This window comes from Triticum dicoccoides, chromosome 5A, assembly GCF_002162155.2.
Source record: "Triticum dicoccoides isolate Atlit2015 ecotype Zavitan chromosome 5A, WEW_v2.0, whole genome shotgun sequence".
Classification (NCBI taxonomy): domain Eukaryota; kingdom Viridiplantae; phylum Streptophyta; class Magnoliopsida; order Poales; family Poaceae; genus Triticum; species Triticum dicoccoides.
In genome coordinates this window covers 307,717,005-307,728,684 of record NC_041388.1, presented here as the reverse complement: position 1 = coordinate 307,728,684, position 11,680 = coordinate 307,717,005, and the positions used below count along the sequence as shown (strand labels likewise).

The window sequence follows — 11,680 nt, the reverse complement described above, 5'->3', positions numbered from 1 at the left end:
AGATAGCAATATTGTCTGGTGCATCGACAAGGTGGTGGCAATCTTCGCGAAGGTGAACACCAACGCAAATGTCGGAGACGAAGAAATGAAATACTTCTCTGTCAGAAAGGGCTATACCATATCATGCTATTATGAATTGCCTAAGATGTTTATCCCTTATGATGCACCCTTCTTGATTGCGCGGTACTCGCTTTTTATTAGCGTGATCTCTCACTTAAAATATCAAAGTAGTTTGTGTTCACCCAAGTGTAGCACCATCTGAAATTCGTATCTTTTCGGGGTGCTCCATGTACACATGAGCACGGACAAAACGAGAGGAATGAGGCGGGTGAGGTCAGACCTCGCAGCAAGATCACTTGGTTGTCTTTGACGTTCAGGAAGGAGAGTCTTGAGCTCAGAACACGCCCATCGAAAGATGAACAAGAACCACATAGAGATGTGATCGGCAAGTTGGCCTACCGATTGAAATTCGTGTCATCGGTGATGAACCGGTCAATGGCATCGAATAGAAATATGGATCTTGAATCACTCTAAATCAATTATGAGAGATATTGATTTGAGTGGGAGCGCACTGTTGAATTAACATGTTTAATTGTCAGTGCAATTAATTATGAACACTGTATAAGTGTTTCTTGCAAAATAGTTGTAGAATAATGGCTCGCGTTTCCACCTTCCCTGTTAAAATTGGATAGCTGTTAAATATCTGATTAAAACTTTACGATTGGTAACGTAATGTGAGGATTGTCCTCAAAAGTGCTGAGAAGGACTTTGTCCTATCGCATGCTTTCCGTATACTCCCGCTAAATGCAATGGATGATGAGACTCTCGTCCTTCGATCCAAAAGCTAGAATTCCATTGCGGTCAAGTGCAATATGTTTGCTTCCATGAAACTTGAACTTTGAAATTTTGGGATAGTTATGTGATATTCATGGAACTGAAAATTAATTTTTAGATACAAACAAAGGCTGAAAGATATAAAATATCCAAAGCAATGTTTGTTTGTAAATTATTAGTGAAATGTTTACTATGCATTAGACTGATAAGAGAGGGATCCAGAAGAACGTCATATGATGAAAGGTGAATAAAACAACAACTTAAAGAGAAAGGAAGTGTCCAAAGGGTGTTAGTATGACTTACACGCCTAGGAAGTCTGGGGCTAATGCCACTCTTAAGTTGGGTGCTTCTTTTGCGAGTAGGAAATACTAAAAGTTAAATTGTTAGAAGTATAAAGGAAGAAAGAAAGATGACTGGAATATCCAGCTCATGTATGAATGTCATACAAGTTTTTGATGTATAGAAGGCTGGTCAAAGATATAGTTCTTGGGAATTATGGTTAAACATGTTAATCACTAATTCTTGGGTATTGTGAGTTAATCACAAAGATACCCGCTCGATTGCATTCTGTTGCGAACCAATGTAAGAGCTACTATGGCCTAAAAACGACTAGCCAGGAATGAGGTTCTAATACGTGCTGGGAACATAGTAAAAGTTACTATACCTTCCATTGGTGTATTACCTATGTATTTTCTTTCATAATTCATTTTAGAGCTTTACACACTCTAGCCCTTTGCATAAGGTATCTTGCAAGAAGGTTGTTCATAAGAGAACTTTTGATGTTTAGTATTATGAATAAACATTAAGGGCCATACTTTCATTATGAATGAGATGTATGTTATGAATAATGATATTAATATATTACCTCTGTGTTTACTTTCATAATTCATTTCAGAGTTTCTTACACTCTAGCCCATTGCACAATGTTTATTGCAAAAGGGTTGTTCATAAAAGAACAATTGCTGTTCAGTATTATGAATAACATGAAGGGCCATGCTTCCATCCAAGATGGGATGTATGTTATGAATATTGATGGTAAAATGATACAACCATAACACTGACACTAAATGTCGCAAGACTATGAGAATACCACACATGTGTAGCACTGCATTTGGTCACATTGGAGAAACCCGCACAGAAAAATTCCATTATGATGGATTTTGAAGTCGTTTGATTTTGAATCATCTGACACTTGCAACTTTCCTTCGAAAAGTGAAGTGACTGAAATACCGTTCACAGGCCATAAGGAACGAGCAACAAACTTATTGGTGATCATACATTCTGATGTGTGTAGTTCAATAAATGTTGTTGCAAGTAGTGGATTTATCTATCTTCAGAAATGAATCAAGTAGATATATGATATTTGCTTGATGAGACGTAAGACTGGATCTTTTGAAATCAATCGAAAGGTTTTTCAAAACTAAAGTAGAAGTTATTGTAAACAAGAAATTATGTTTCTGAAATTTGATTGCAGAAAGGAATATTTGAGTTACAAGTTTAGCGAATGTCTGATGAGTTGTGAAAAGAGTTTCATAACTTACAACTCTCGGAACACCACTATGGGTGGAATGTCTGTGAAGATGTAATCAAACCATTTATGACATGGTAAGATCAAAGATGCCATAAATAAATTTGTCATTAACACTTTTGAAGAGTAATGCTTTAGAGACTGCGGCTTTTACACCGAAAGGAGCTCCATCAGGTCTGTTGAAATGACATCATGGTATGGTACGCCCAACCATGTTATATCTTTTCTTAACATTTGGAATATGGGGCTTGTGTAAAAGGTTACAAACCTATTCCAAATCAGACAAGTGCTACTTTGTAAGTTATCCCAAGTCATTGTGTATTCCCCCACCACTATACCGAGGCAAAGGTTTTTGCCACAAAACGGTATGCTTTTAAAGAGAATAGTTCTTGCAAAAGGGTAAGTGGGAGGACAGTGCAAATCGACGAGATAACAAGTATCTTCGTCATGAGGTCAAAGGAAAGGAACCTTGGAAGTGATTCCAGAGTTTCCTACTGCGACTGATACGGAAGCCTCTACATTAGATGTATGGACTTCGGTCGAACTTGCAGCTGAACAACGTAGGCAAAGCTCGTGCAAACCTCTCAGGTGCGCAAACGAGATATTGTTGTTAGACAACATTATACCTGTGATGCACGAGGAAGCGTTGATGGGCCCTGACTCCGGAATTGGTTAAATGCCAATATAATCCGAGATAGTTTCCATAAATGATTCAAGATTTAAATCTTGATAAACCCTCCGAAAGACTTGGAGTCTAACGGACTGTAACGGGACTATAAACTAATACAGATAAAAATGTTTTATCCATTAAGCTCGACTTGTTGCAATAACAAGTTCAAGGAATTGACTACAATGAGATTGTCTCACCGTAGCAATGCTTAAAGTTGGTTCGGGTTAAACTAGCAATTAATACATATTTCAAAACATGAGATATGAAACATGGATGACAAAAGAATTTCCATGAAATGGAAATACAAGCTAGGACTTGTATGTGATACAATCCAAAGTATTTTGTCGGTCCAGAGGATGCTAGTAAGTATGCTAGCTTCAGAGTTCCAGCAATGGACAGAAGAGAGCAAAATGGAGTTGGAATCTTCATTTTTGATGGAATGGTCAAAGGGGTTTGACTTCATCAATGGGTAACGAAGATGCTTGTGGTTTCAAGAAACTAAGTGGGAGCATAATAATATTTCTGAAAACCTTGTGTGCTTGACACATTGTTAATTGGAAATAAATTTCTTGACACGAATTAGGACTTCATTTGAAAATAGTTTTTTGATGAAGTGCTTGGGCTAAATATCCTTGATATTAGGCATAATGATCTATGGAGATAGATTTACCTAATAGGGCTAAGCAAAAATACATATCGACACGATACTAAAACCATTTAGCAGTAAGAACGACAAGGAGTGATTCTAGCCAAAGTCGCATGGAAAGAGTTTTTGCAAGAATCGGTGTCCCAAAACACTAATGAGCAAAATACATGATGGAGATTCCACACACTCATGTGTTCGGATTAATCATGTATTCCATGGTATGGAAAACAACCAGATATGTCCAATACTCCCAAGCTGTTGCGAGTATAGATACCAAAGTGATCAAAAGTACTGATCATGGGACAATAGTGAAAAAAGGATCATTGAGTACTAAAGTAGCACTGATGACATGTTTTCTCGCAAGTGGAGATCATGAAGAGTTCGTTGTAAAAGGTTACATCGATACAATCTTCATCATTTCACCATGCGATTTTTGATTTAAATTGAGGGTTTTGTGTAACACACAATATGGTTGTGCAGTTAGTTGGAAATTGTTCCAAACAACTTACTGTGGCGAATTCTATAACAGAGGCGAAGTATGTTGCCGATTTAGAGCGACAAAGACAAAGATGTTGAATCATATAGTTCATTCATGGACTTGGTATGGTTCCAAGAAGGCTTTGGTCAATGGGACACTATTGTAGATAGTTGCTCCATAACTCAGTCTGAGGAATCAGGTTTCGACCAATGATTCACATATATACAAAGCCAAGTCCGCACAAAATATGAATTTTGTGAAAGCGTGAAAACGCGAGGATATGCAGAGATACACATGGAGCTGAAGTTGTCAGATCCGATGGACATCAGGCTATACCACATGTGAAGCATTTTTTACACCGGTATGCCATAGGTGTAAAGTGCACTAGCATTAACTGGATTATTGACTCTAGTGCAAGTGGGAGTCTGTAGGAGATATGCCCTAGAGGCAATAATAAATGATATTATTTATCTCCAAGTTCATAATTATGTTTATGTTCCATGCTATAACTGCAATGATTCTCGAGTTTGCAATATCCACGAGGCTCGGAGGGAGACTCATATGCACGTGTGGAATAATAAACGGTAAGAAGTATTCCTAGTCTGGCCTCTAAGACTAGCTCAAGTGTTGCATGATGGTTCTGTTTTCCTGATCATGGGCATGTCTATGCCATCAACTTTGAGGGCACAATGTTAAGAGAACATTTGTGTTGAATCGACCCGGATTGATGTTATGCTATGAGATTCATTCGTCACAAGTTAATGGTACATAACACAGAGATGGTTAACGTTTGCATGATTCCTTAGACCGTGAGAGTATCAAGTTTCTTCATGCTTGCTTCATGAACTTTGGGGTTTGTTAAACGTCATCTGTAAATGGGTGGCTATTACGGCGGCTTACGGGTTCATGGAAAAGTATGTCAAGTAACTTGATAGCTCAAGATTGGGATTTGCTCCTCCGACAATGGAGAGATATTCTCGGGCCCTCTCGGTGTTACGGTATCCATAATCGTCTGGCCAGACACCTTGTGATTTGATCACTGGGATGCCGAAACATGGAAACGAGAAAAGAGAACAAAACCGGTAACAAGGTAACTTGCATGGTGGACAAATTGTTCGTCCACGGGGATGCAATAAATCTCACCTCGGGTGTTTGTGACATATCGCGAAGCAACAGGGATAGCTCACTGCAACTGGAGGTTCACTCGAATATTCATTCGTGTGGGTATAGGGGTCAATATGGGTGTCCACGGCTCCAATGTTGATCATTGATCGGAAGTGGTTCCGTGTCATGTCTATACTTCACCGAACCTATAGGGTCACACGCTTAAGGGTCATCTATCTACTGAATACTAGACAGGGAGTCTGAGAGAAAATCACCGAAAAAGTTTCGGATAGTGGAAAAGTTCCGCAGAGAGAGGTCATCGGATGAGTTTCGGTGAAACCGAAAAGTTGTTTTGGGATATACTATTAAGTCAAATTGGTTTCGGCACATGCCTGATAATTCTTGGAGGGTGCCAGAGTCATTCTGGAAACTTTCTGGAATTTTTCGGGATAAAAGCTGGAATTGCTCCGGAGCTGCCGGAACCACTTCAGATGCTTTTCGCAGATGAAAATCACTAATCCGGAGTTGTTTCGGAACGCGTTGAAAATTATTTGAGTGGGTACTGGAAATGTTCTAAGCCCACATAAATATTTTCAGTTCGAACGGACGCTGAAAAATGTCGTCGTGAATAGTGAAAGTGCTTTTTGGGATATTTATGGAAAGCCACCTTTTGGGGCTTTTCCCAAAAGGCTTCTAGAAGGACTTGGGGATCAAGGAACCCCCTTTGGGGGGCATGAAGGTGGGACGTTGGAGGGTGCAGCTCCTCCATGGGGCTCCACTTGTCATCTCTTTATGCCCTTTATGCCCTTTATGTGTGACATAAAGTGTGGGCATTTTTGGGGTTTTTTCATGTGTCCCCTACCCCTTGGGTTTTCCTATAAATAGAGGTGGAGAGGCACTCTCCACACTCACTCCTTACTCTCATACAAATGTCATGCTGACTCTCTCTCTCTCCCTCCCAATGAAATAGTTTCGTAGAGCCAAAAGGTTGTCTGGGTTCCGGCAGGAACTAGTTCTGGACGGCGAAGCCCTGCCGAATAGATGACACCGTATATGTGCAACTCTATAGAGAGATCGTAGTTTCGGTCTTAGTTCGGGAGTGCCTCCCGAAGGGCTGTCCAAGTGACTGTCCGAGTTCTGTGAGTCCTCCCGAAGGGCTGTCTGAGTGACCGTTCGAGTTTTGAGGGTCCTCCCGAGGGGCTGTCCATGACACCGTCCGAGGGACTGTCCGACCGCCTCCCGGAGGGCTGTCCGTAGGGCGGATGAGGGTATACATCCTCGTGGTTGGGAGGTTGTAAATCCTAGCTGCAGGGATCTACACCGCCGTTCGTCATCGACTCTACTTCTGCTGTGCTACGAGTCGGTAACGAAAAAGATCAAACCTTGTATGCAGTCTCCATAGTGGTCCTGGGCTGGTGCGTAAGTCGGAATTTTTTGTTTTCTGCTACGTTTCCCTACACGTTGGCGATGGCCTGGAAGTAGGCTGTGTTGGCGTCACCCTTGAGGACCCACTTTTGGGTCCCCCGTAGGCGCTGGTAGGCCTCCTCGTCGGAGTAGATGACCATATGAGTTGGTCCTCAAGGTCATAACGAAGCATCCACTCATCAGGGGCTAGTCCCACCGAGTCGGCCTGGAAGTCTAGCGCTTGGATGGAGGTGAGGAGGGCCTTCTTGCGATCCCGCAGGCCCCGTCCAAGGTTCGCGCCCCAACCCTTCATGAACTGGCGAGAGCGCTTGGCACAGAAGTGCCAGTCATCCACCGCAGAGATGGACCTGTGGGGGGCGAGCCGGGCCTCCAACCAGCGGGCCCGAACGGCCTCAGCGAAACCATTCTAGTTAAGCCAGTAAGTTTCGAAGCGAAACCTGAGCGCGGTGGGTGGGCGATCATCCTGGGAGGACAGGAGCAGAGGGATGTGATCCGAGCCTATACGGGTGATGGCTCGGAGGGAGGCAAGGGGGCGGCGAAGCTCCCACTCAGGCGAAACCAAGACGCGGTCGAGCACGGAGCGGGTCGGGTCTGCCTGGTGATTGGTCCACGTGAATCTGGCACCAACCCTATCTAATTCCCTCAGGCCGAGATCGGCGATGCAGTCATTGAACATCTGCATCCGAAGAAAGTTAACTAAATCGTTGCTCTTGTCACTGAGGGGGCCCTCTCCGTTCACTAAATGAGTTGCCAACAAAAAACTTCATGAGTCCCTTATCACTGAGGGAGCCCCCTCAGCCTTTCCTTCCCCACTCGGTTTTCTTATTGCTTCAATTCGGAGATCTCCATTAGGAAGCTCTTCCTTAATAGTTTGGACCTTGGCTTCCACCGCTCGCAGTTCACGGTGAAGTTATCTAGGCGGCAAGATCTTGTTGTCATCTTCCCAACTCTCTCTCTCTCTCTCTCTCTGTGGGAATTTCTCAATCAAATCGCTCTAAGCTAAGCTAATGCAGGGGCATTGCTCTCGAGGTTCAAACGAGTTTGGAAGGCTCATGTGCCTCCCAAGATTAAGGTGTTCTTGTGGATGGTCATTCGTAAGCGCTTACCGGCTACTGAGTGCCTTAGGCCATCTACGATGGCAAGCGCTTGGATGGGCGTTTACAGGAAAATAAATAAATAGATTTTGGCTTAGCGGCTGTATTGGGAGTCCATACCTCCAACGCAAGCGCCGCGTTGTATATCTCCTTAAGCCCTTATATCTCTAAAAAAAAAAAAAAAGAGGTCCCGTACCCAATCTAAGAAAAAATTGTTCCGTTAAGAACTGCCTGAAAACTTCAGATACATAACAGACAGTAACAGCAGCACACGCTCACACAGACATGCCAACAGCTCCCTACAGTCCTACACCATCGTCATCGTCGTCTCATCTACCTGCGGCAGCTGCGTCACGTGGCGCCGGCGTCGATCCACTTGACGGTCACGAAGAGCTCCCCGGACTCGACGTCGCGCAGCCGCAGCCGGGAGTCGAGCACGATCTCGCCGTCGGCGTAGGTCACGAAGCTGTCGGAGAGCAGGCAGTTGTCGGCGGTCGGCGCCACCTTCCGGAGCCTGGTCTCCCCTGTGGTGAGCTTGAGCGCGCGCCGCAGCTTCGTCGCGGCCGCCACCGGCTGCAGGTCGATGAAGGCGTGGCCCATCTTGTCGTCGTACTTGAACCGGTCCCGGTCGAACACCTCCTGCCAATACCAACGCAATCACGCACGGTTGTTCAGTCGACCAGGCCAAGAAAGTTGTAATGTCAGTTCAAAGTAGCCTTAAGGTCTTGTTAACTCTGGTGGTATTTGGTTCACAAGCTAGCAAGAAGTGTCTGAAGAAAAGTTTCGGTAGCTGGGCTGCTGCTGTAGGTGACATTTCTTTGTCAGGCCACTGTCGCTGTTTGTGCCTGATGATGACGAAGCTCGAAAATGATGTTTTTGGGAAAACTATCTGCTCAGAAAAACAATGGAGGATCGCAGATGCCGATGAAACCTCACGCTGAACGTACTGTCGATCAACATCGGCTATGCAACTTGCACCGGAAATCGAATGGTTGGTAAAAACTCGGGCTCAACGGTACAAGGTATGTCTCCCAATGATGCTACACATCTCTAGCATACCCAGCACAAGCAAGTCACCACACGCACCTCAAATTGCAGTAGTGTGAACTAAAACCACGACAATTATTTTGGAACGAAGGGAGTACTAATTACTGATAGTAATCATTACTAATTTACCAAGGGATTTGCAAGGAGCCACTCCAGTGACCCTATTTAGCTCCAGACACTGACCATCTAGGCCCACTTGAAATCCGTCTCGCAATGCTCCAGTGACCTAGTTGGTTAGAATCCATAAAATGGGAGAGGAATACCCTAAAGCGAGAGGTCTGGACAAGATTGTCTAGTTTAACTTTCTGACATTTGACCAAAATACGTGTAGTTCCATCAATTGTAATGAAAAATGCTCAGCAGCAAAGAAAATACGCCACACGCTCAAACGAGGGTCAAAGGAAAGTCTCAGCTTATAAGGGGAAGAGGCCACAAGAAAAATCAAGGCCACATGCTCTCTATTCTTTGACCGGACCTCCAATTTTCTTTGACGCCATACCGGATTAAATTATGGGACTGCATATGCTTGTGGACTAATAGTTTTTAGTAAGCATTGGTCTGTTCACACTTCATGTATGTCTTATACAAGCAATATATACTAGACTTTTTTGTCTTCATGAAGATACCGACAAACGAGAAAGACTTGCTAATAGAAAATAAAAAAACATATGATGCTTATTCAGAGCTGAAACATGCTTCGAGGAAGCTGAAGGCATGTCGAACACAATCATACTAAATAGTCAGGTTCTTTTATTCGAGAAAGAAACCGATGGGCCAAAGAAACATGGCAACTTACAAATTTGATGATCCCTAGAGGTTCCCTGATGGAGAAGACCATCTCTTCGTTCCAAACTGGATTGAGGCAACTGTTGATGACTTTTGTCTTTGCACTCTGCAGGTAAAAAAGGTATTAGAGGTCGACAAAGGACATTGTCCACCCATAAAGAAATGCACACTTGCTTGATAGATTTCACATGTACCAAACCAAATTACTAGCTCAAAGTGAGATATCCTTGTAACATGTATAGAACTATTGAGTGGCGACTGAGAGCTCTCAGTTTTTATATATGACCGGCAGCAGTATACATATATAAGTATAAAACCATTCAATGAGCCTCATGCAAGTTGAGAACTTTCCTGTTTGCTGACATCATTGAGTATTCAGTGTCAGCAGTTTAGGGTTTTCTCATCATAATCTCACACTCTTGCTTTTGAACTATACTTTTTCTTAGAAAATTTGAAATGTGGACATGTGGTCAAAACGAATAAATTTGGTAAAAAGGAAAAGAGACCCAAGTTGAAGCCAAAACGCTTTGGAGATGAAGGAAAAAAACAAGTGAGCATTGGCTTGGTAAAGGATGAAGAAAATTCGCTCCAATCAAAGGTGCCACCCACGAAGACAGACAAACATGCGCGTGATTGTCATCGTCATTACATGATTAACAAATGCGCGAGTGGATTTGGCAACGTAAGATGTCTGAAAAACCGAAAGTTGAATTGGCTGGTAAAAAAGAAGGGTATGTAAGTCATAAACTGTATTATTGAGGAAAAAGCTTTTGACAAAATGTTTCGCTTTAGGCTGGCAGTTGGATTTATTTAAGATTGATAAACACACTTGCCACTCTCTTCACAAGATTCTTTGCTTTTACTTGTATAGACAGTGAAGTTATGTGTAAGAATGGTTTAACACAAGGGCGCTGAATTAAGTATGGCATGCCGACTGACAGGCCAACCAAAACAATGTTCAACTTCAACGTTGGACCCAAGAGAAAGCACGTGCTTGGACTATCTACCTATCTGTAAAAGAGGTGAATCAAGCAAACAAACAGAAGGCACTAGAATCCATCCATGTATTGTTGAGTAGGTGCTCAACTCAAGCAAACAGACAGGGCGTAGGATGTAATTTATGCAAGACTGGGTGGGCAGGGCAGACCTTGTCTGCGAGGCGGACGACGACGTAGGGGTCGCTGGAGGTGAAGTCCCTGATGGCGAGGTTGGTCCCCTGCGCCACCACCACCTTGAGCACGCCGGGCCGCGCCCCCCTCCCCTCCGCCTCCTCGTTCATCCTCTGATCGATCTTGCAGATCCCTCGCTCCCTCCCTGAACGGAAATCAAACCAGTTGGCTTCACATGTACTACTCCACGATAATCACAAGAACCGGGCAAGAATCGACCGATTGTTTCCGTTCACGCAGAGAGAGGAAGAGTGAAACCTACCTTGCCTTGCCTTGGTTGAAGAGTATGTATGCTTCTACTGGGCTCTGCCTGCGGTGGTGCCCTGCCTGTGCTTGTGCTTGCTGGTGGAGTGGTGAGGGGGCGGGGGGGGTGGGTGATGCGTTTGTTTGTTTGCTTGCTCGTTCCTGTGGGAGAAGACGGGGAGGGGATTTAAGGCAAGGCTGGCAGTGGAGCCCGCGAGGGAGCGAGCGGAGTTGTCCGGCGCGGAATGGACGGACGGGGTATGATGAGTAGACTCGGTCGGTCTCCTGTCCGTATCACGGACCCGAGCCGGACGTGCGTGGTGGGCGGGCTCGCTCCTCCTCCGGTCCTTGTGTTTGTTGCCCACGCCCAGCAGCTCCTGCCACCGGTCAAATCCCGGACCCAGTCAGCCGGGAGCAATGGATGGCGTCCACACGCTCTCGGCTCGGCTGGCTCTATAGCCCAGTCAGTCTTCATGCTCCTGCTGCGTTGCTACTGCTAGCGCGACCAGACCATCTTTTTTTTTTCTATACGTACGCCATCTGATCCAACTCAGTCACATATACTTAAAGGCGACCGTGTGCTCGCAAGAAATAAGGCAATTCTGCATATAATTGCATCCCTAAGAGCAACTGCAACGCGCCGTTCGTTTGGCTCG

At 44.2% G+C, this 11,680-nt stretch overlaps 1 protein-coding gene across 1 annotated transcript; it reads right to left on the bottom strand.

Annotated features, from left to right (window-relative positions):
- Positions 1-7,981: 7,981 nt before the first annotated feature.
- Positions 7,982-11,167, bottom strand: LOC119301150 (protein C2-DOMAIN ABA-RELATED 11-like). The gene is made up of 4 exons (XM_037578059.1): positions 11,044-11,167; positions 10,760-10,926; positions 9,623-9,718; positions 7,982-8,418 (listed from the first exon to the last, which is right to left on the bottom strand). Exons 2-4 carry the CDS (start codon positions 10,889-10,891, stop codon positions 8,131-8,133), a joined length of 516 nt encoding a protein of 171 aa, XP_037433956.1. The 5' UTR covers positions 10,892-10,926; positions 11,044-11,167; the 3' UTR covers positions 7,982-8,130.
- Positions 11,168-11,680: the final 513 nt, after the last annotated feature.